Source organism: Thamnophis elegans, chromosome 2 (assembly GCF_009769535.1).
Source record: "Thamnophis elegans isolate rThaEle1 chromosome 2, rThaEle1.pri, whole genome shotgun sequence".
Taxonomy (NCBI): domain Eukaryota; kingdom Metazoa; phylum Chordata; class Lepidosauria; order Squamata; family Colubridae; genus Thamnophis; species Thamnophis elegans.
The window spans coordinates 39,985,420-40,010,909 of record NC_045542.1 but is presented as its reverse complement, the minus strand read 5'-3'; the positions used below and the strand labels follow the sequence as shown (position 1 = coordinate 40,010,909).

The window sequence follows — 25,490 nt, the reverse complement described above, 5'->3', positions numbered from 1 at the left end:
TAATTATCATACATTTATCAGCATATGCTTACCAGGGACAATCTTGTCAAAATAGAAAGTCAGCAGCATATATAAAACAATATCAAAAAGCAAGAATAAAATGAATGATTCAGACATTATCTCTGACAAACTGAAGGATCTTGCATATTTTTGGAATTGAAAAACCTGCATGAAAACACAAAGTCCACACTGTCATGAATAAACACCAGGCAAGAAAGAACAGATATTTGGAATCTAACAAAACCTTTAACAAATCAAACTTTAGCCCCCTAGAAACTCTATGAAATAAAATAATGAAATGGAATGGAATCAAAAGCCATCTTGTACTTATCCAGGGTTATTTGTAGATTATGTAGCAGAATAGAAATAGAAAGATAGAGTAATGGCAAGAATCTCTGCATTACAGGTAATCCTCGAGTTGTGACCACAATGGATCCCAAAATTTATGTTGCTAAGTGAAACCTTTGTTAAGTGACTTCACCCCATTTTACAATTTTTCTTGCCACAGTTAAGTGAATCATTGCACGGTTGTTGAATAAATCTAGCTTCCACCATTGACTTTGCTTGTCAGATCATTGCAAAAGCACATGACCCCAGGACACTGCAACCATCATAAGTATGAACCAGTTGCCAAGCATCTGAATTTTAATCACATGACCCAGTGGTGGGATTCAGCCAGTTCACATCTATTCAGAACCAGTTGGTAACTTTCTAAGCAGTTTGGAGAACCGGTTGTTGGAAGAAATCTCCTTTTGTTTTTTCCCACTTTACAGGACTAATCCTGTAAGGAAGGCAGGAAGGAAACATTCTGGTGTTGTTTCTAGCCTAATCTTTATTGTCCTGCTTACAGAAACTTCCTCTCCAGTTAACCCTTATTACCATTGTAACAATTAAGGCGAAGTGCCCATCGACCTGAGTGACATTGACTTGGCCACGCCCACATGATCACCGAGCCCCACCTACCCAGCTGGTCACTAGGGCAGAGAACTGGTTAGTAAATTATTTGAATCCCATCACTGACATGATCATGGGGATACTGCAATGCTTATAAGTGTGAAAAAAGGTCTTAAGTCCCTGACCCTAACCTTTTTTCAGTGCCATTGTATCTTTGAATGCTCACTAAATGAACTGTTGTAAGTTGAAGACTACTTGCATCATATATCAGGCATGTTCTACCCTACTTAGAAGGGTGGTGCTTTAATGAAACAGCATAATACTCAACCTTTGAAAGCCCCGCACCAAAAGTAAATGGGCAGAATATGTTCAAAATTAATTCCAAAGCTGAAGGCATTAACTTGAATAAGGTTGTGATGCTAAGGACTCCAAAACAAAGATTGAGGAGGAGGACAACAAAGGCAGTGGTTTTGGCCTTCTTTAGGAGTGAACTCATCATGAAACAGAAGCATATCTGAAAGAGAGAAAACTGCCATTTAATAAGATTCTTTACTAATTCTTTACTAATATCCCATTAAATCAATGAAGTACCGTATTTTTTGGAGTATAAGAGGCTCCAAAGTATAAGACACACCTTAGTTTTGGGGGATAAAAATAATAATAAGAAAAATTCTGCCTCTGTCTATCAGCATCCATGGTATTCAGCTGACACATGATAACAAGGTCAGTCAATAAATAGGCATAACAACTAAGTCAGCCAATGAGGACTATTTGGACTCTGAAGTTTGCTGTGTGAGCAACAAGGAGACAGGAAGGAGCCTAGCTTAGCTGAAAACTGAAAGTGAAACTGCTTGTGTTTTGCTTGTATTTAGTGCTACCTTGGAAACCCTACTTTTGATAATATATTGTATATTATTATTATTTTGAATCCTGCTGAATCAGTTACTGTGCTTTCTGAATGTGATTGATGCTGCAAACTTTGACCAGCCAGGTCAGCTTCAGCATTTGTTGCACCCTGATTCAGCACAGCTCATTGGCAGGTGGATCAGACTGCCGGAATTCCCCCAATCAGTTGTTCCAGGATGCAGAGATTGCCACAGACCAGTGATGGGTAAACCTTTTTCTAAAGGTGTGCCAAAACTGTGCATGTGTGCACTATTGCACGTGCCTGCATGCCTACCCACCCACCTGCACATGTGCGAGTGACCCCACCACCACACATGGCTAAGCGACCCCCACGTGGGGCAGATTTTCACCTTCTCCAGGCTCTGGAGGCTTTCCTAAAGCCTGGGAAGACTGAAAACGGTCTCCTCCATCCCTCCGAAAGGCTACAAATTAGCTGGCTGGTGCACACATGCATGCCAGAGCTGAGGGCTGCTGAGGATTGCTGTGGCAGCAAATATGGCTCCACGTGCCACCTGTGGCAAGGGTGCCATAGGTTTACCATCACAGCCACAGAGCATCACTGCCTCCATGCGTTGCATATTTGACCTCTGGTGGGGGTGGGTGGGGCTACATTCAGTGTATAGGACACATCCAAATTTTCACTCTCTTTTTGGGGGAGGAAAGGTGTGTCTTATACTCCGAAAAATACAGTTGTAATTCTGCAGCAAAAGAGAAATATATATTGAGAAAGTTCAAACAGACATTGAAACAGTTTAATTATTATGAATTTCAACAGTGTAGGAAAATATGCTGAAAACAAACATGGAGGACTTACGGATGCTATACCATAAAGGAAGAACAGAACAAACAATGTAGAAATGTTGGTCAAGGGAAGATAGGAATGTTGCAAAAGAAATGCATATCCACCGGACAAAATCAATGTGTACACACTATACAGCAAACCCCAGGAAAGCCTACAAAGAGAGAGAGAGAGAGAGAGAGAGAGAGAGAGAGAGAGAGAGAGAGAGAGAGAGTGTTAACCTTCTTGTAATGTCACTAATGTCCATATGTCACCGAAATAACTATAAAAATAATAATAACAGAACCCCAAAAGGATCCTCTGCCCTGTATTTTTTTTAAATGATTTTGTAAAATCACAAATGAAAGAATATTTAGGTGTATTTAACGTTGTGGTGGGTTTCAAATTTTTTTAGAATCTCTTATGTAGGTGAGGCCTGCTTTGTGGGATTGGCTTGCTGGCCATGTGATCGAGTGAGAGTGGCTTGGCAGTCATGTGACTGGGTGGGCATGGCCAACTTGTAAAATATGGTGAAACTCACTTAACAACGCTCTTGCTTAGCAACCAAAATGTTGGCTCAGGAACTCTGGCATTTTAAGCACGCAAGTCTTAAAGCTGTAAAGTTACAAGACCCTTGCACCCTTAAGTCTTTAGAAAAAAAACTTGACAGCTTTAAGACTTGTGGACTTCAACTCCCAGAATTCCTCCTCTCACTCTTCATCTTCATGATGTGCAGACGGGCTGGGGAGGGAGCTGGAACTGGTCCTAAACGGCACTGTAGATTTGTGGAACCTCTTCTATAGAAGAGGTTAGAATTGGCAGGAACCCACCCCTGATTTAACTGCATCACTCTAAGATAGGGAAGCAAGGACATCCACAACTTCATAACAACACTGTTCACTCAGGTAAATGTCTAAATTGGAGAGAAAACAATACAGAATCACTATTTTCATCAATACTTTCATGACCATGCTTGGCTTACTTAATTCTGTTCTAAGTGCCCCGGGTAGCAGTGGACTCCTGCTTTCTTTCTCCCATGAAGTTGCTGGTTTCAAGTGACAAGAAGAAACCACAGCCCAGCTTATAGCTCACCAGAAAGCTGCATCTCGTAGTCCCATTGTCTTCATCACTTCCTTCAATTTCCTTTTCTCTCTTGAAAGAGTTTGTGCCAAGAAATACATAAAGGGTGAAAAACATAGTGATAAGAGCCATAAGAGTAACAAAATATCCAGTTCGCTTCCGTGCATAATAGAAGATGATCTCATACGAATGCCGTTCATAGATTGCATTTCTTCCCAAACAGAATGATTGGTGATCCGCTAAAAACAAAAAACAAAATCACTGGTTTCTGAAATCACTGGTAGCTTCCCTAGGAAGATAGAAATAGGTGCGTGAGGAAGCATCAAACCCTTATCTCTTAGATTGCTGCAAAATATTATGATCAGTTCACTATCATAGATAAAGGAGCAAAGAATAAATAATATACAGCATAAGGCTAAAAGATTATTTAAAAATGCATAAATGAGATCATCTTTGATGCAGAAAGCCACCATAAATACTCAGCTATGTAACACTGCACTAGTTCTGTTATTATACCAGCTATGTGCCACTTACGGTAATCTAATTTCCATTTCGGATTAAGAGGAACTATTAAAATATGAAGAAATTATAGGAAAAATGCAAAACAACAGCAAAGGATTCCCTCCCCCTCATCCTGAAATATAAGTTTGACAACAATCTTAATAAGCTATCTTCAAAAGTATTTTTAAACTATCCCAACCAGAAGTATTAGACAGGATCCAGAAATAAAAGGAATGGAAATCAAAAAAGAAAAAAAATTACAAGCTTTTGCAAATGATTTAGTTTTTCTGTTAGAAGAACCACTAGAAACTGGTCCTAAATTGAGGAATAGGGAGAGGTGACAGGGTTGAAAATAAACAAAGAAAAAACTAAAGTAATAGTTAAGAACCTTACAGATAAACATCAACAACAAAAAAGAATTGACAGAGAAAATAGATCTACAGATAGTAAAAAAAGGTTAAATATTTAGGCATCCACCTAACAGCAAGATGTGTAACAATTAAAGAGGACAACTATATAAAACTAAAGCAACAAATTAAGCTGGTCCTGGAAAGGTGGAGGAACCTACAATTATCTCTGATAGGCAGAATAGTCTACATAGAAATGAATACACTATCAAAATTACTTTTCCTTTTCCAAACGATACTGATAAAATTAGAGAAAAAATATTTCTGAGAACTAAATAGAATAATCTTGAAGTATATATGGCAAAGCAAAAAAAAAAAAAAAAAAGAATAAAATTGAAAATGCTACAGGATTCTAAAAGCGATGACGGCTTTGGACTACCAGACTGGGAGCTATACTATCATGAGTACTCATATGGGTAAAAGATTGGATAAACTTGAAACACAGAAGATTACTATTATTAGAGGGACATGATCTCCAACTAGGATGGCATGCTTTCCTATGGTACGGAAGGAGTACGGTGCATAAATATTTTCAAAAGCATTATGTGAGAAGTGCTTTGCTTCATATATGGGAAAAAAATAAAGTACAAAACTATATGAAAGTACCAATATGGTTCTCCACAATGAAACCACTGATATATCCAAATTTTATCGACTTGGAAAAAAATGTATTCTATAAAGACATTTTAAATGAGAATTGTGAACTTAAAACTAGGCAACAATTACAAAACCAAGGGGTGGATTTAGTCTGGTGGCCAAATTTGCAGATTCAAGCAAGATACAAGAAAGATGTAAAAAAAATAGATCTTTATAAAGAACCAACAACACTTGATAAGATCCTATTAGGGACAGATGAAAAACTGATTTAAAAATATAATTATCTATTGAGCTATAAAATGGAAGAGGAACAAATCAAAGAAACAATGATTGTATGGGCAAAAATTTTTGGTTACACTTCTAGACTTTATTAATGCCAACAATTGAGTCTAGCCTGTTAGATTAACAATATAAGCATGCAGGATACATAATAGCAAAAAAGCAAGGATACAAGCAACATACATCTTAGAGCTTATCTTCCGGAATCACTTTCTCTACTTCTAAGAGTGCAATTTGAATATACAAGCTAGTATCTGAAACTTCATCTTCCTTGAGGGTACGTGGGATTAGGCTTTCCATTAACATTAACTCCTTTTCAGCCTGTATTTCTTTTACAGATCTAACTAGTTGTTTAAGCAAAGGTATTATGCAAGGCTAAACTTGCAATTCCACATAATAAAAGAAATAGCATTTGCTTAATCCAACCTGTTCCCAGTAGCCAAAAGAATCACACATCTGTTCCTTGTACTTTTTGACCAATAGAGGAAGCTTGATCTCGTAGTTTTTGGATTCCCCCCCCCCCCGGACTGCTCCTGATCTATTCATATAGAAACAACAATCTTCTCCCAGGAATACACATAGCCCACCCTTTTCAGCAGTTAAAAGATCTATGGGATGCTGGTTCTGTAATACCATGGCTGCCAAGGAATCTATCTGGTCCTGGACTTCAACTAAGGTGCCAGAAATTTGGTTCAGGCTTTCTTGCAATTCTTCCGACAGTTGCCTGAACTATGTAATTGAATGGGTCATTCCACTTACACCTGTTCCAACTGCTGTCCCTATTCCCAAGATTGCTAATAGTGGAATTAGGAGTGGCACTCTTTTCTGGACATGTCCCATGAGGGGTACAGTGAGGGCCTGTTCCCCACTTACCACCTCCATTTTGGGGAGGAGGTGTACTAGGGTGCATGTGCCAGTCCAATTAGTGGGCAAGCATAGATAGGCATTTCTCCCACATAGAAAGAAAACTACATTTTCTCCTACACATACGCTGATGTTCATGGGGAAGGCATGGGCTCGAGGATTCCTTTCATTAGTCCAGATTTGTAAAGTTCCTGCTAGGAACATACCAGTCAGGGGCTGTAATGGAACTTCTTGATTAGGGTCCATTAGCTTATTCCTGAGGACTGGCCCTTCGAAGAGATATTAGGAACTTGCATTTCCAGGAGGAAAGTAAACACAAACTCCCATAATGGATTGTATTGAAAGCCTAATGAGAAGTCGGGGTGGTTAGAATGGCCGTGGGCAGCTTCCAGTGGTCAGATTCCCCTCCTATTGGTTAAAAACAAGTGGAGGTGGGAGCGAGAAAGTGACTTTCTGTTGGAAGTGCTTTTGAGCAGAGGGAGACATGCTGTGAGTCATTTTTACATCTACAAGGGTTTTCCTGGGGGCAAGGTACATTTCAGATGAGCATTGTTCCTCTGATAGTGACCCCACAGGAATGCCAGGTTCCTGATATTGTTTGATGCACAAGCAGGGTGACCCTATAATTTCTACACCAACTGCTATGGGTCCAATGATGGGAAGACGGCTCATCCCCAGTCTTTTAGCGCGTCATACAGATCGCCATGTAGCTGGGCTTCTGCCGTTTTAATTTCCCATCTACCTCCCTTGTCAAAGACTATCGTAGCTCTGGTCTTTTCCCAAAGATCTGACTCAACTGGCACCGCATGATAAGATGAAGGTCCGGCTGACAAACACAACCAGCATTTCTGACCCAGGGCAGGGTCACACTCATTAAGCTTTGTCCTAATTCCAACACTCTTAACATGTGATTCCCTTATCTTAACTGTTGCAGGGGTCTGTTTTCCCTAGGCTTTGCCCTTTTTCTTACAGGGTTTGTCAAATAGTTGGCTGGAAGTGTTGGAATTGGCTTGTGGTTTCATCCCCAAGCATAAATAATGCGCTGCTGATGGGAGCGGACCTGTGCCCCACCCTGTAATGGGTTTTTATCTTGTTCTCCAGGATTTTTGACATCCTCAGATCCTTCTTCAAGAGCTAAGGGCATTTCTTGGGTATTTTTGCAACATGGGGAGTTAATAGTCAGGAAGTTATCATTTAGCATGCCTTTTGCCAACAACAGCTAAAGCCACAAACAACTCATAATTATCCCTTACACAAGATTTCCTTTTACACAGTTCCCTTTTGCCTATAGATTCACCACATCAGGGAGAGGGTAAGGATTATATATGGTTTGGAGGGTTACAGCGTCAGCTTCTGGCTCTCCACAAGACCAAATCTTATTTGCTAGAATCACACAACAAATTATAATAAGGATAATCAAACTTACAAAAGTAAAGGATATGGTGGCTACAGATATAAAAGCTTGCACTGCCATATCCTGACAGGTGCTCAAGTTCTCTAATTCATCTTGCAACTGATAAGTCAAACATTGTTTTCCTTCAATTCTTCAGCCATACGTCAAGAAACCAGCTTCCGGTTGTGGTTTCAGTAGGGCTTCTTCTAACCCCATAAGAGCTACCCATTGCAGTAGAGAAGCTTATAGGAGGCGTTTCTTTAAGCGTACTACTCAGGGACTGGATTCGTCCAAGTCAGCCTCCCAGTATTCTTCAGTGGCTGGTTTAATGCGGGTCCAATGAATCCAAGTCTTGGATTCTAAAACTCTTACTGCAAGTGGAGAACACATAACTACAGTATACAGGCCCTTCCATCTAGGTTTCAAGTTCTCCCCTTTCCAGTGTTTTACCCACACTCTGTCCCCCACCTGAATATTATGATTGGAATTTGTTAAAAATAGTGGGGTAAGGGAAACACAATATTGTTGGATTTCTTGTACTTGCTTATTTAATTCTCCCACCATTTGATTCACCCATGAGGCCCCCAGCTGTCCCAGGTTCCCTCCATGATTTTTCAAATTACAACTTATTACTGGTGGCTGTCCAAACATCATTTCAAAAGGGGACAGTTTGAGTCCTTTATGCGGAGTACATCTTACAGACCAAAGGGCTAAGGGTAAGGTGTCTACCCAATTTTTGTCTTTCTCCCTGGTCACTTTCTCCTACTGCCCCTTGGTTAATTCCACTGCCAGCATTTGAAGGTTGCCTTGGGTGATAAAGAGGGGCATATGGAGTGGGCCTTCTTCATCAGGCGCAGTTTGGAGGAGAGACTTTTTCTCAGCGTGATTCATTGTGACCTTGCTTTTGCCATTTCCTTTTATTTGGGCCACACAAACCTTTACAGCTTCCTTTTTACATTTATGGAGCCAGTCAGGATTTTGTTGCACTGATATCTGCCACTAGTCAATATACTGATATTGATCTGGGTGACCAGTTTTAGCATCGGTTATAATCTGTTGTACTTTTGAAATGATGTCTGGATTAAAAGTGCCTTCAGGTTTCCATTCTACATTAAAGGTGGGCAATTCATTCTCACAGAATCTTTTTAGCTCCCCAGGGTTGGGTTTGGGATCTCCATAATCTCCACTAAAAGCTCTCTTGAAGTTTTTCAACATGCACTGAATAGGTGTTCAAGGAACGCTCCCTCCTCCCATGTTCTATTTCTAACACACTTTCTGCTGACCTGTGGTCCCGGAGCTCACGGTCACCAACAGGAACTGCAGCAGATTAACGTCCCACACAAACCTAGAGCCTCATTAGGATATGCCGGTTCCGTTTGGAAGGGATGCTATCCCAGGCTCAGGGGGGTGATCGGGCCCCTTCTTCCATTCCTAACCGAGTGGGTCTACAATTCTTTTGATACTTGCTTGCAGGCATCTTCTCTTTCAGCTGGCGTAATTTTTATTAACTTGTCCTGATCCTGGTCAGATTCTTGGATCGGTGGTGTCCTCCGAATGCCCAGGAGAGGTAGTCAGCCCTCTCCCGGAGAAAGGTCTCCGTCGGCACCTGAAGATGGGTGAGACGGCCTCGATAGGGCACCGGTCAGTCTGTTCTGTCCTCAGCGAAATATCTCTCTAAGTCCTGCTGCGGTCGCCAGAATTGTTGCAGAAAATGACAGTCTTTAGACTTCTCAGGATACAGGAAAAGTTTATTTGGTAGCCAGGTTCAGAAAGCTAGCAAAATGGCTAACATTGCAAATTCTGAACAACCTTCATTATCGAAGCACACATTCTTATATATTCTCAAAAGCAGCGCAACACAGAAACATTTAACTCATTTCTTATTGGTTATTTTGGGGGGAAAGCCTTGTAAGTAGATGGGGGTCTTACTTCTCCTCTGGTACAGACTACGTGTCATTAACAAACTTTATTTGAACCTTGTGGTTTGGACTTTTGACATAGGGACGTTGGCTAGAACATCTTGTGGTTAGAGGCTGATGACATTTTCTTGTCCCTTAAAGCAAGGTTCTAACTGTCCCTTTTATGCCACATCTTCATTCTTATATTTTAATTCATATTTTATTCTACTTTATCATAGAATTAGAGAAATGGTAAAAACTTTGGGAGAGGGACTTTAAATTGACAATGGCAATGGCTTATAAAGAAAATCTTTATAAAATGTGTTACGGGTGGCACCTACCATTGGTAAGATTGGCAAAAATATTCAGTTATCTGTCTGCCAAATGCTGGAAATGCAATCAGACCCCAGGTACTCACTATCATATGTGGTGGACTTGCATGTAAACAAGAAAGAAAATACATAACTGGTTGGACCTGAAACCAGAAGTATTTCTGTTTGGTATGATGCCGGAAGGTTATGATACTGTATTTTTCGGACTATAAGACGCACTGGTGTATAAGACACACCAAGAGTCCAAAGAGGTAAGTAAGAAAAATGTTTTTGCCTTGTTGAAGCCAGCTGAAGACTGCCAGGGGCTGAGGGAAGGCAAAAAGGCCTCTGCTTTTGCAAAAAATGTCCCATTTTACGGCTGTTTTTCACAAAAGTGGGAGTATTTTTGCCTTGCCCCAGCCCTACTGAAGCTGCAGAGGGCTGCTGGGGGCTGAGGGAAGGCAAAAAGCCTCCGTTTTTGTTTAAAAAATGGCCCACTTTTAGCAAAAATGGGGTGCAGTGGCGGGGCTTTGGGAGGCCAAAAATGGCTCTATTCGGTGTATAAGATGCATTTCCATGCTCTTGGGGGGGGGGCTATGGTATCTAGTTTTGCATGTACTGACAGCAGCAAGGATTACATATGCAAAATACGGGAAGAATGAGAATATTCCACCAGATGAGGATGTAATAGATTGCGCGGAGATGGACAGACTGACTAAAAATAAAAGATAAAGATGATATAGAATATTACTTGATATGGAATAGATTTTATCAGTGGTTAGAGATAAGAGGTAGAAAATAGACAAAGAAAGATTATTGATATGTATGAACTAAATATAAAGATGGTCTATAGTTATAAATACACTAATACATTCAAGAGAATTATAAACAAGCTAATATAAAAAGAAACTTAGGCAAAACCATTTTGTTATATTATTACTATTTTTACCAGTGTATGTGTTACTATTTTACTGTCTTTTTTTCATTTTTCTTTCATAAATGATATACCCTGACAATACACTGTATTCAAAATGTTTATGAATAAAAAGAAAAAAAGAAATAAAGAAATGGTAAAAGGTGTCTCAGAAGGTAGCAATGATATTGTTTTGAAGAAAGCTATAAATGAGTATGTGACTAAAGGGACTAGGCCTCAAGCTCAGCTTGAAGGAGGCTGAATTTTAATTCAGCCCAAGTTTGTCCAGTCAAAAAATTACTTTTTGGTTCATTGCTTTCCTTTATTTCTCTTGCCTCCCTTTTCTTTTTCTTTTTCCTGTTACACGTCTACAAAACACCACCTTCATAAAGCTATGTAAAATGTTCTTGTTTATGGTAACAATGATAATGTATGACCTTTCGCAGCAAAATATAATTACTAGCCCCTGTAGGAGACTGAGTAGTCTGCTGTCTAATGAAGGGTTCTTCTGGTGATTTCTAAATATTATGTGATTGCAACATCCACTGTCCTATTCCAGTAAGAAGCAAAGGATGGGATTGAGGGGGAATTGTTTCACAAATAGACACAGGCAAACAAAACTGAGCAGAGAACAGCACCTAGCAATGGCTAAGAGCAAGAAAGTTGAAGAATAAGACCGAGAGGCTAATTCTGACTTTTATCTAAAAAGACTGGAAAAAAGTATAGGTAGTCCTCATTTAGCCATTGCCTCTTAGCAACCATTCACAATAACAACCATGAAAAAGCTCTGCGGCCAATCCTCACATTCATGAACTTCATGTCTCTAAAAAACAAAGGGAAGCTGAAGTAAAACGATAAAACCATGATGTTTCACATAGCGACCACTTCACTTGTTAACCAAGTTGCTGATCCCAATTGTAGTCACTAAATAAGGACTATCTGTACCTGCAGTTGGCTCTTCCTTCCTTATTAAAGTTAGGTCTCTGCCCTTTGTCAAGAATATAAAATCTGTATTACAGCTATGGGCCACTCAGACATATGAAGATTGCACCTTCATGGACTAATTGTTATGGGAACTAGTGGACAACAATAACAACAAAAAAAGTATACCAGTTGATATAAAAATTCAATCAATGTACAATAATCTCTCTGAAGAAGGTAATAACAACCAGCCTATGTATATAATTTACCAATATAAATACATTAAAGTGATCCCACTTACTTCAATAAGTGCACTATCAATGCTAGATTGCAAAGCTATAAAGCCTCCATACCAATAGCTTGGATTTGAACAATCAGATGATGAAAAGTTGTAACAGTAATCTACAAAAGACAAATAAAAAAAGAATGCTACTTTATTATGCATAAAATTTATTTAATACTATATTAATAGGGCTAGACATTCATTATGATATATTAAACTGGAAACAATGGGCATGGCACATTAACTCAAACTGATTGTTTTTTGTTTTTTATATGTGTATAATTTTTATAATTAAATTAATATAATAAAATTAAATTAATTTTATAATTAATATAATTAAAGTTTTAAATTACAACAGTTTTATCAAGATGACCAAGGTTCAGAGGTGATTTGCTGCCGGCATTATTGCCAGTTTGGTGTGCGCCCAATTTTGCACAGGTGCACTCACTTTGCTCACATGCGCTTGCGCAGTTGCCCATAAATAGGTCTGCCCATGCACAGATCATTTAAAAAATAGGAAAAATATATGCCACACTCACTGGGAAACTGGTTCGGAAGCATGGCAGGCCTGAGTCACTGCCGGTTCCAGCAACTCAGGATGGCAAACCCCTACTGGTTCAGCCAAACCATACAGAACCAGTAGGAACCCATCTCTGCCAAGGTCATCTAGATGCTGTCATTTGCAGTGGGGGCCATGTTACAATCTCATTAAAAAAAATTATATTATTTAAATAGGTATCTGTTCAACTGATATAAAGAAGGAAGTCCATTTCATATGTTATATTAATGACATGTAAGACTAAAGAAATGCAAAAGCCCAAATCTGCATCTAACTTTCCAGTAGACATATAAATATTTGGAAACTGGAGCATAAGAACACAAACATCATAAATTACCTGTCTTTCCAAAATATTCATTTGGGGAAACCAGTTTATATAAAGGGAATCGGAGTCGATATGAGACTTCATCTTGAAATACAACTCCAATCATGTCTATTTCTTCCATTTGTGCAGCTTCCATGGATTTTTCATCTTTCATAGCTTCTGTCTCTACACCTTTAGCACAGAAATCTGGTTAATATGTATAATCACATGGAGGAGTGACACAGAAAAAATGTCTCATTGTCTAGATGTTTGATTAAGTGCAACAATCTATAACATTCCATGAAGATATCCCAAAGGGCAGGACTTGGCAAAAGTATTCAACCAACCAATCAATCAAGTTTTTATTTGGTCATAGACCAGCATGTAAGATACAATTAATGAAAGTAAAATTTTAAAAATGTGTATATATAATATATAAATGTTTTAAAATATCTGAAATATCTAAGAGGGGTTAGACCCTACAGTTTAAATAGCAGATTACTTAACAGTACTTAAACAGAAAGATGGAGTCAGAATGATCCAAGAATAGCATTTTAGAATAAAAGTAATTTGAATGACCTGGGTATTTAATTAAAAAAATGGAAACAATATGTCCCGCCGTGCTCCTGGGATAATAGAGGACAATGGATGGAACCTAATTAGGGAGAGAACCAACCTAGAACTAAGGAGAAACTTCCTGACAGAACAATTCAGTGGAATTGATCAGGAGGTCGGACTAGAAGACATGAGCACTTTCCCCCTTGCTTGAACAACAGGTGAGCGCATGCAGCAATGCTCCATTCCATTTGTGCAAGCGGCAGGTGTATGTGCATGCCGCTCGTGCAAATGGAGCTGTGTGCATGCACACGCAAAAGCAGAAAAGTTGGGGAACTCTGGGCAGAAGAAAAGGCCCTTCTGAATTTGGGGGTTGTTATGTGATTGAGATATCTGGTAGTTGAAGACAATGTGCAGAGAGCCTCAAGAGGTGTTTCTAAGTAAGGCTGAGAAATAGTTACATTTTCATCATCATCATCATCATCATAAGTACAAACCATTGCTAAGTGTGGCAGTTGCTAAATGAGAACCTGTATTTAACAAAGAATAGACTACAGATAGGCAAATGGAAACTTGGGAGCGAAAAGGCAATTTGCTTCACACAATAATGCCAAAATAACTATCAAGGTTCCGACTAACAAACCCAAACAAATCAGAACTCTGAGACTGGAATCTTCCTCAAAGAACTTCTTTCTTGAGTACATCATTTTGGCACGATTAAAGGCAAAACCAACTCTAAATGTTTCCCGCTGCTTCAGTAAGATTAAAAGAGTAAATGATTCCCTCCCCAAGTGTCACAGGTCACATTGACCATTTAGGCACTCCTCTCCATCTTCATCTGACACTTGTGGAGATGACCTTGGTTCCCATGGGAGAGTTCTGTGTTATGTCTAGCCAGGTATTCTAGCCACGTTTGCCTTCTGCCAGGTTCGGTTTCAAGTTGACAATAACACTAACATGTAAAAATACTACATACCACTATGCAAGGTCCACGCTTTCATGTTTGAATCAGTGTTCCATACAAGTATATACAGGTAGTCCTTGACTTATGACCACAATTGAGCCCAACAGTTCAATTGCTAAGCAAAACAGTTGTTAAATGAGTTATGGCCATTTTACGACCTTCTTTGCCACAGTTGTTAAGTGCATCGCTGCAGTTGTTAAGTTAGTAACACGGCTGTTAAGTAAATCTGGTTCCTCCATTGCCTTGTTTCTCAGAAGGTCACAAAAGGGGATCACATGACCCCTGCAACCATCATAAATACATGCCAGTTGCCAAGCAGCCATACTTTAATCATGTGACCAGGTAGTTGCTGCAATGGTCATAAGTGTGAAAAATGGTCATAAATCTCCTTTTTCAGTGTCATTGTAACTTCACATGGTCACTAAACCAACAGTTGTAACTCAAGGACTACCTGTCAGAGATGGAATTTGAAACACAACACACGTTGTAACTTGCCGTCTCTTGCAACCCCTCTGCAGATATCTACAATTTGGTTCTCAAACACTATCCATTCAGCCCTCCAGAGATCTGAAAGGCAGCGTGTATATGTAAACTTCCCAAGATGGTGGCGTTCAGGTAGGAAGGTGAGGCTCTTGCTTGGAAGCGCCCACCATATCTTTACCTCACTCACTCATCGCATCCCTGCTTGCATAAGAATTTTCTCTGTAAGTAAGAAAATCACTGGGAAGCTCTGGAGCACTCTTGATCGCCAAAATGTTGGCGTACAGGAGTGCCTGATAGCTGTGATCGCTCCGTGAGGCTCCCTGAGAAGTGTTCGAGATTGGCTCCGTGAGGAGTGCCCGAGATTGCCGAAGCGCCAAAACGCGCCTAAACTAAAGCCGAAGCACCATAACACTCCAGAACCTAATTGATCCCTGACCGCACCGAATCTCCGAGAGGCTCTGTGATGCCCTGTGATGCCCCGTGAGAAGCACCTGATTGTCCCTGATTGCCAAGGCACTGGAACGCTCCTGAGCCAAAATGAGTGAGGCAAAAATCATTCCAATCATAGGGCAAAAAATCCCTCTGATAGATCATCTTTAAACTCCCACTGAAATTCATGTGAAATAAATCCTTCAAACTCCCACCGGAATTGGTGTGTTAAAAAAATCAATTAGATGGTGTGTTTAAAAAATTAATTTTAAACCAATTTATAAATAAAATAAAATAAAAAATCATTTAAATCAAATCTCCTTTTAGTTCCTACCGAATTGAATTTCAATCCTCCACCATTTTAAACCAGATTGGATTTGAATTCTCAGCATCAAAGATACTCTAACAAAACATAATGGACAGCAGAAGTTACACGAGGAAGTTAAAGCCAATTACTCCAAAACCCTTTTATGCTACAAAACCCTTTCATCATTACCCATTGTTTAAATGACAGAATTTGTAATATTGTACTGTTTATTTAATTGATTTTGTAGCTGATTAATTAATTGTCCAGTTACTTAATAGATTAGTGTAATTTATTAGAGCAACAGACCTATTGCTGATTGATTGATTAATTACTATGAATATTACAGCATTGGCTAATTTATTGAGCATATATTAATTAATTGAGCATCCATTACATTGATTAGTTAGTGCTATTGATCAGCATAGCACTGATTACCATAATTACTGGTTTAATGTTTAACTTATTAGCATATTTAATGTTTAACTGATTGATTGCATGATTAATCATCAAGCAAATAAGAGATCAATCAATTCAACATTAGATAACAACACAAAAAAGAGATTAATTAACTCAACATTGAATACCAGCAAATATTAGGTACTCAACTACGTACCTATAACACAAATCTACCATGCCAAGAAAAAACTCCAAGCAAACAACCAATCAAAAAGATAGACATCTCTACTAATGACACAAATGATACCTTCAAATGCTTTCTATGTACAGATTCCTTCAAGGAGAATGAGAATACTATTAAATGCTGCCTATGTAACTAGTATGCCCACCACATATGCCTGGGATTTACCAATAAATTAGTCCAATTCCTACAAACACCCCCAAATCCACTTATTCATCTCTGCCCATCATGTAAACCCAATTTAGACAAATTGTTTGATAGGATAGACACCAAGACTATCACTCTTTACAACACAGAAACATGTTTACTATCATCCCTTAACAACATAGAAACATGTTTAGCATCTCTTGAAAGCAAGAATTCAACTCAAACAAGTGAACATCCAGCAACTCAAAATTTTATTCCAATTCAATAACCTCAACCAAATCAAAATCTTATCCCAATTCAACAACCTCAACCACAAACACAACCAGCCACCTCCCAAGCAAATAACATTTCCTTATTAAACAAAGATGCCATTGAATGAGAACAAAAATGTCCCAATGCTATTTTATTTGGTCTTGAGGACATCAATGAAACTGATGATATTACAAAGGTACACAACATCTTCAGCAAATGTCAGACACCAACCATCTCCCCTGAGGAAATCATCAACATTTCCTGCAATGGTTCAACTATGGTGATGGCTCAGTGGCTCTATGCTTCTGCAGAGACATCTGCAAAGATGAGACCAGCAAACGCAAATTCATACATACTATCGACTCAATTGCCAGAAGAAACTCCAACTATAACAAACTCCACTCAAGGTCTGGCCTATCCACACTACAACGAGTTCACTCTTGTGAAGTATACGCTGAACTCAAAACATGCCAAGAAAAGGGAGAAACTGACTTATACAGTGACTACTGCGCTGACTGCATTAAAAGTAAGAACAATGTTCCACATCTCAACAACCACCACCCAACAACCAATACTAGGCATGCACGCCCCTAACTTCCTCAAAATCCACCAGACCTTAAATGCAAGCTACTTAACTCAAGAAGTCTTGTAAACAAAATACCAGAATTCCTCCTCTTACTAAATTCAGGTATATTTGACATTGTCTGTGAAACGTGGTTGAATTCAGCACTCCCAGACTCCACTATCACAATAAGAGACTATCATGTTTACCGGTATGACCATGAAATCCGTAGAGGGGGTGGAGTTGCTATCTTCTATAAAAATCCCTTAATCTAAAAAACATTCAATTACACAGGAACTTGCACTTCCTGAGACAATCATCTGTGAGTCATCCCTAAACACCACATTTTGCTTCTTACTTTGTTACACACACCCTGATTATGATCTTGTACATGTGAACAAACTAACTTCACTACTAACATGGGCAACCGCTTGCCCACACCTTCTTATCTTTCTTGGTGACCTCAATCTACTTCTTATTAATTGGACGCTAAACAAATATACAACCGAACCAGTACATACAATCATGTACAATGCCGTTACTAATCTGGGATTGGATCAACTAGTTACAAACAACACTAGACTCAACAGCTGCCTAGATTTCATCTTCTGCAAATAAATGGTCTACAAATAAATGAACTTTTTTCCAACAGTGATCATAGCATGATTGACTTTTGTCTCAATTTATGTCCTTACAAAGATGATAATATGACAGAATCCCAAAGTATAACTTTAGAAAAGTCAACTATGATCTCATAACTGATGACCTCTCATCCCTTGATTGGCAAACTCTGTTCACTGGCTGCAACATGTCCAAAGACCATTATAACATTTTTTTGCACAAAATCAAAAGAATAATCAAACTATATGTACCTCTAATAATCACCAAAACTAGAGAAAACAAATTACCAATAACAATAAGGAAGCTTTGGTCAACCCCCCCCCCCTCTTTGGCACAAAAACAAAACTGTCTACGTAGCTAATTTCAAAAATCGCTACAAAACTTTATGCCGACAGATAAAGGCAGAATGCATCAGTTATCACAGAAAACAAGAGGAAAACCTACTACACATGAAATCCACCCACTCCTTCTATAATTTTGTAAACAACAAACGTAAAGACTCAAGATCCATCCCACCACTAAAAGAGCCAAACAGGAAAGACTGTAAAGATGAAACCACTAAGGCCAACCTCTTCAACTCATTCTTCAGTTCAGTCTTTGTAAACAGCATAGCTCATGTCCCACATTTCCCAATCGTACCACAACCAATTACAATGATCTACTACATTTAGATTTTACAAAAGATCCTGTTGAAAAGGCACTATGCACCCTAAAACCATCTCTATTTATTGGCCCTGCTATGCATACTTCTTTAAAAAAAACCACAACCACCTTAGCAAAACCTCTTGGCATAATCTATGAAATATCTTTCAGAACCAGCTCCTTCCTAACATGGTCACTAGCCACAGTCATGCCTATCTTCAAAAACGGTGATCCCATCCTAGTTGAAAATTACAAACTCATTATGTTGTGTCACCTCCAAAGTCATGGAATCAATCATAAACCAAACCATTACCCTCTACTTAGAAATAAACAACCTGCTCTCTAATAAACAATTTAGTTTCAGGAAAAATGTGTCCTGCAATCTGCAATTCTTACACTGTGAAAACATATGGACTTCACAACTCGACCAAGGTAAAGCAAATTAATATAGACTTTTGTAAAGTCTTTGATTCAATAGTACACGACAAACTACTTTTAAAACTAAAATCTGATGGCATCTCTGGTTCCCTGAATAAGGTAACCTGCATTACTATCAAACAGGCAAAAAGTAGTCAAAATAGGAAATGCCCTATCAAACCCTGTAGCTGTTAATAGCGGTGTCCCCCAAGGTAGCATTTTAGGACCCACACTCTTTATACTTTATATAAATGGCCTCTGCAATCATATTATAAGCAGCTGCATTCTCTTCACTGATGATGTAAAACTATCTAACACCACCAACAATGCTGCAACCCTTCAAAAAGACCTTGACTATGTGTCAGCAGTGACATGCTATGAAGCTTATGGCTGGTGAGGCAAAAAGAAAGAAAGCGGTTCCCCCCCACCCGCAGCAGCTATGTCCAAAATAGAGGTGTCCCATGCCCCGCAGCTATGTCCGACCCAGCTGTGGGGCACCTCTATGTCAGACAGAAACGGTGGGGTGCTTTCTTTCGGCTTTTGCCTGCCCCACAGGGCAAACACTTCCACGTTGCAGGCGCCGCAGCCGCAAGCCACCAGGAGTACATCCTGCCCGCAGCAGAAGAGCGCTGTTTCCTGCCCAGGCTGGAGCGAGAGCTGTGGAGTCGAAAGGTGAAGAGGGGTGGGGGGTGTTCCAAGAGGGCCCCTCCCCTTTTGGCACTCTGCAAGCCAGGCCCACAGCGGCAAGAGGCTCCGCTCCGTTTCTATCCCCCCCTCCGCTCCAGAGAAGCCGGCCACGGGCAAGTCTCCGCAGCCCCGGTTCTCTCTCCAAGCAGCCCCAGGAGGAAACGGGCCAGTCCCGCTTCCATCCCCGGACTTTCCGGCAGTGGAGGACCCGCATTCCACTCCCTCTTCCAAGCCCCAAGAGGCCAGCCTTTCGCCTCTGTGGCTCTCGCTCCAGCCTTGTCTGGGCTCCTCCTCGGCAGTCCTGCCGGAGCTCTGGAAGAAAGCAGCGGGAGCCGAGGCTGGCCACTCGGGGCTTGGAAGGGGGAGCAGAATGCGGGTCCTCCGCTGCCGGAAAGTCCGGGGAGGGAAGCAGGGCTGGCCCGTTTCCTCCCGGGGCTGCTTGGAGACGGAACCGGGGCTGCGGAGACTCGCCCACAGCCGGCTTCTCTGGACCGGAGGGGGGGGATAGAAGTGGAGCGAAGCCTCTTGCTGCTGCGGGCCTGGCTTGCGGAGTTCCAAAAGAGGAGGGACCCTCTTGGAACACCCCCCACCCCTCTTCACCTTTCACCTCCACAGCTCTCGCTACAGCCTGGGCAGGAACCGGCACTCTTCTGCTGCGTGCGGGACGTACTCCTGGTGTCCTGCGACTCCGGAGCCTGCAAGGTGGACATGACCTTGTAGATGACCCTTACTCTGTCAAGGACCTTCGAGTACTCATATCTAATGATCTAAGTGCCAGAGCCCACTGTAATAACATTGCCAAAAAGGCATTAAGAGTTGTTAACCTAGTCTTGCATGGCTTCTTCATTGGTAATATTGTACTGCTAACCAGAGCATACAAAACATTTGCTAGACCAATTCTCAAATATCACTGATCTGTCTGGAACCCGCACTGCATATTGGACATTGATATAATTGAGCGAGCCCAGAGATATTTCACGAGAAGAGTCATCTACTCCTCTGCTCACAACAGAATACCTTATGCCACCAGACTTGAAATTTTGGGATTAGACAATTTAGAACTTCACCATCTTTGATCTGACCTAAGCATAGTACATAAAATTATCTGCTACAATGTCCTACCTGTCAATGAATATTTCAGCTTCAACCACAACAACACACGAGCTCACAATAGTTGCAAACTTATGGTAAACCACTCCAAACTTTTCTGATTGCAGAAAATACAACTTCAGCAGAGAGTGGTAAATCCCTGGAATGCACTACCTTACACTGTGGTTTCTTCCCCAAACCTCCAGACCTTAACCTTTAACCTCTACTGTTGACCTCACCTGATTCCTAAGAAGTCTGTAAGGGTCGTGCATAAGTGCACCAGCATGCCTACTGTCCCTGTCCTAATATTACCTTGAATTCATATTCATTTCATATAGTCATAATAATGTCTATACTTATAACTGTTATCTAATTCATGCTAATAAATAAACAATAATAAATATTTCTGTCTGTTTCTCTGTATGGTTTGAACCAATTGATGGATCCACTGTTGTTGTTTGGACCTGTTCAAAATGTAACATGCTAAAAAACATACAAGTGAGCTTCATATTACATTAAACTTTGATTGATTGCCTTTTTAATTTTGAGTCTTGAGAGTAATTAAAAGAAACAAATTAATATTTTCGAATAGACATAGTTTCAATTACAAACGGAAATATATTCCCAGCACAGTATAATTTGGGTTTAGAACCCTTTCTACTTCACTCAGCTTTATTTTTGGCATAGTGAAGTTGGAATAGAGAAACACTCTTGGAAAACAACGCTTCAAAACCTAGATAATTTATACAATGCTTAAATCCTAAGAAAAATGCTCATAGCTAATAATCTGTTTTGAAAATAACTCATTGATTATTCTGCAGGAAACAAACATTACTTGGTATTGAAAGAAAAGCTAGGTATACCTTTCAGAATAGATATTGTTTCTATTTTGTCCATTATTTCTTTTGCCAACGTGTTATTTGGAGTATAAGCAATTTTAAGTTCAGTAGCATTCAAGGAAAGTTTCCCAAGGATGGCTAAAGATACTTCTTGAGGAGGATCGATTTCCATCATGCTTGTCAGTGTTATTATTGCAATGAGAAGACCCAAGGAGGAGAACCATTCCTGGAGACCACAAATCAGACATACATCTCAGCAATTGGCTTAGAAGCATAATGTTGGAGAATACTAATTAATATTCAGCATTAAGAACTCAGAATGATAACTGTAGAAGATGACCAGGCTGAGCCCGTCAAATCTCTAATGAAAGTGGACTTGATTTTGTGACCATTTTTATGATGGTTGTAAAGCAAGTCACCACAGCCATTAAGCAACTCATGTGGTTGCTAAGCAACCACATAGTCATTAAGCAAATCCAGCATAACCCATGATCATTGTTTGTCATTTTCTGCCAGCAAGAAACATTGTAAGTTGTGGTCTTATGGCTGCAGGACACTGCAAATGCTCATAAATGGGAGCATTGCCAAGCACCCTAAATACAATCACTTGAGAGTAGGATGTGAGCAGTAGTTGTAATTTCAAGGATGCATGTTAAGTATCTTTTTTGAAGCCCATTTCAGCTTTGACTGGTCATTAAGTGATCCCTTGTAAGGACTTCCTGAAATTTTGGTAGCCTTCAGCCTGTCCACATGTTAAAATCTGCATAAACAGAAAAAGGCAGGAAGAAAATAGAATGTTTTCCCATAAATCGTTGACACTTTGCACTTCTGTGTAGCTGTTTCGAACTAGACTCTCTCTTGTTTGGAATAAAAGAAGGCACCAAAGAATAAACAGATGGATAACTTTAAAGAATCCCAGAACAATACTTTCAATAACCATGTAGATCAATGGTAGTCAACCTGGTCCCTACCGCCTGCTAGTGGGCGTTTCAGCTTTCAGGGTGGACGGTAGGGGTTTTGTCCAATACTGAAGCACTTTCCTTTTTTAAAATTTAATTGACTTTTTAAAACATTTCATAGCATTATTTAAAAACATTTTCATTAGGTTTTCATAAAATCACCATTACTGTGGAACCGGTGGGCGGTTAGAAAATTTTACTACTAACAGAGATACAAAAGTGGGCAGTAGGTATAAAAAGGTTGACTACCCCTGATGTAGAGCAATGAACACAAAGCGAGCTAGTCTTATTTCCATGGTAGCCACTTTCTTGACCTTCTCTTTAAAAAGGCAGGAAGAATATCAAAAGAAAACAAGCAGAACTGGAGCTCCTTTTAAAGCCTCATTCAATGGAGTGTACTTGCCTGAAAACTCTGCATTCTCATTCTCCACTTCAACATTACATTTTTCCATAGGAGTGCAGCAGTCTGTTGACACACACTTCTTTGTCGTATGTGCGGTTTCTGCATTTTAAAGGCCACTTGAAATCCAAAAGGGACCTACAGAGAGATCCTGACACTGAGCACACTGAGCAGTGGACGCACAAGTTAAACACAGCATTTCCCCTCCCCTTCCTTCTTTATTACACAATGCTCTGTCTTTCATGAACAGATGAATAGAGCTGGGTAGAGAGTTCAGCTAACACTGTTGGAGAAGGTTTCGGTTTTTTTTTAAACTAGCTATAACATCAATGAAAGAAAAAAAGGAATCATCAGATACTTGCATAATACTCCTCTCCATTTGCAAGCCCCAAAGAGCTTTCCAAATCTCTAGGACATCTTTATTCAGAACCACTCTTAATTATGAATAAACAACCCGTTCACACATTTTTGAATGTTGTACTTACTAAAATCCCTAATATTCCAGAAAGATCTTGTAAACCATTTCATCTGAACAGAATGAAGCAATGATCTATGCCTGCATACAATATATTTCTCTAAGCAGATGAAATTATACTGCTAGAGTATAAAGTGTAGCAGTCGGGCAAGCTTTTATTATTTTCTTCCTTAGCTAGATAGCAGTGAGAAGAAACAATCAAAATGTGAGGAAAAGTCTGTTAAAATCTAACTGTTCTCATATCAATGGTTATCTGGTAGTATTTCCAGATGTCTAAGTGTAGATTTTGGTTCAAAACAATTGCTCCAGCTGTGAAAATAATAATAATAATTGGCTTGCCTGATTAAATAAAAACCCTCTTGTAAGAAACACCAAAAGCTTACCCAGTTTAATGATATGCAGGTGTATGCTGAACTAAATGAAAGTTCCTGTGGGGGTTGGATTGAGGTTAATCAAGCAGAATCATTTTTAATAAGTTAAAACACAGATACCTTGATATCCAAATATTATTCTGAGTAACTGAGTTTTTAATGAATTCAAACAATAACTAGGGTATTTGTTTTACTCAACAAAACAAAGAACATCAAGGCAGATGCAATTTCAAGATATTGTTGTAAAAAAAAATAGTGAAAAGATAACATATGCTTACCTTGCTTAAGCCAGAAGCTCAGCAAAGAATTCATGAAATGCTAAGTAATAAAGGAAATGTCCTTTATCTAAAATATCATTGGCTTTCTGTCTATAACAGTTCTTTCTGTTGATTTGAGGCTTCGTTCCTTCAGCCCTTCCTCACAGCCAAAGGACCCAAGGATAAGGTGACCAGATTTTCAGATTGGAAAAGAGGGACACCCTTGACCGGGGGGGGGGGGGGGGGGGGGGGGCTTGATTAAAAAAAATTTTTTTTGTCAAAAGGTCACCCCAGGACACTGAAACCAGCATAAATACGAATCTGTTGCCAAACAAAATTTTGATCACGTGACCATGAGGATGCTGCAACGGTCGCTAAGTGTGAAAAATGGTCGCAATGGTCGCTAAGTGTGAAAAATGGTCATCAGTCACTTTTTTCAATGCCATTGTAACTTTGGTCACTAAATGTTTTCCCCCTCCTCGAGACTCCTCACTTAGCGACCATCAGAAATACGAATCTGTTGCCAAACATCAACATTTTGATCGCGTAACCATGAGGATGCCACAACAGTCGCTAAGTGTGAAAATGGTCGCTAAGTGTGAAAAATGGTCATCAGTCACTTTTTTCAATGCCATTGTATCTTCCTGATTATTAAAAGTGCAAATTCACTCAGTGTCAATCATGACTCCTGAGTCCATTTCAAAGTATTGTGCATAGAAATTTTTAAAATGGCTTGTTTCAATTTATTTTGGATAGAATCTTTTTTTAAATAGTCTAAGACAATTTAAAAAAAGAATCAACACAGAATACCACTATTTTAAAAAATCATATGCACAATAAATAAAATATTATTTTAAAATACATTGAGCCTATACTCCTTACAGTAAATGACTCATCTGGAAACAAGCCAATAGCAGTTTTGTGCTTTAAAATTTACAGATTTTCCAAAATCAGCTTAAGTCCAAATATTTAAAGACCACCCCCCTCAAAGCTATCTTACCAGAGCTTTAAATATCTTCTGGGGAGGCCCTGCTAGTAATCCCATTCATGACAAAGGTAGGGCTTTCTCAGGAGGAAGGTCTCAGCTTGTGCCCATCCTTTGGAAACCTCCTCCAGAGCAGGGAGCCCTAACCTGCTGTCCATTCAGGAAGGCTGTACAAATTATTCTGTCTTCTAGAATCTAGAGCCATTGGGATTTAATATGGTTTTATCACTGGATTTTCTTTTTATTGTTTTTGTGGAATTGTTACAATGATTTTATAATAATATAATTTTATTTGGCATTTTTGTTGCTGTAAACTGCTGAAAGCCCCTGATAGAATACAAATTATTTAATAATAAATTAGGAAATGTGTAGCTGTTTTTTACACATTGGTTTGTTTGAACAGCTGAAATCAAGCCTGTTCACCCAAGGCAATTCTAGAGTAACATGTGCTTCAGGACAACCTCCCTCTTAGACTGCTTTTTAAAAATGAATTATGGCTTGCTTTTCTATATTATCTTCACTGA

At 39.5% G+C, this 25,490-nt stretch overlaps 1 protein-coding gene across 1 annotated transcript in view; it reads right to left on the bottom strand.

The window, feature by feature from the left end:
• LOC116502524 (ATP-binding cassette sub-family A member 8-B-like) overlaps window positions 1–23,063 on the bottom strand; it is an 86,512-nt gene extending 63,449 nt beyond the window's left edge. Inside the window, 8 exon segments of the mRNA XM_032208405.1 lie at window positions 33–165; window positions 1,223–1,408; window positions 2,615–2,753; window positions 3,671–3,897; window positions 12,044–12,144; window positions 12,922–13,080; window positions 21,544–21,745; window positions 22,882–23,063. Of these exon segments, the coding sequence (XP_032064296.1) occupies window positions 33–165; window positions 1,223–1,408; window positions 2,615–2,753; window positions 3,671–3,897; window positions 12,044–12,144; window positions 12,922–13,080; window positions 21,544–21,745; window positions 22,882–22,986 (1,252 nt within the window). The 5' untranslated portion in view covers window positions 22,987–23,063.
• Between the last annotated feature and the right edge of the window lie 2,427 nt (window positions 23,064–25,490).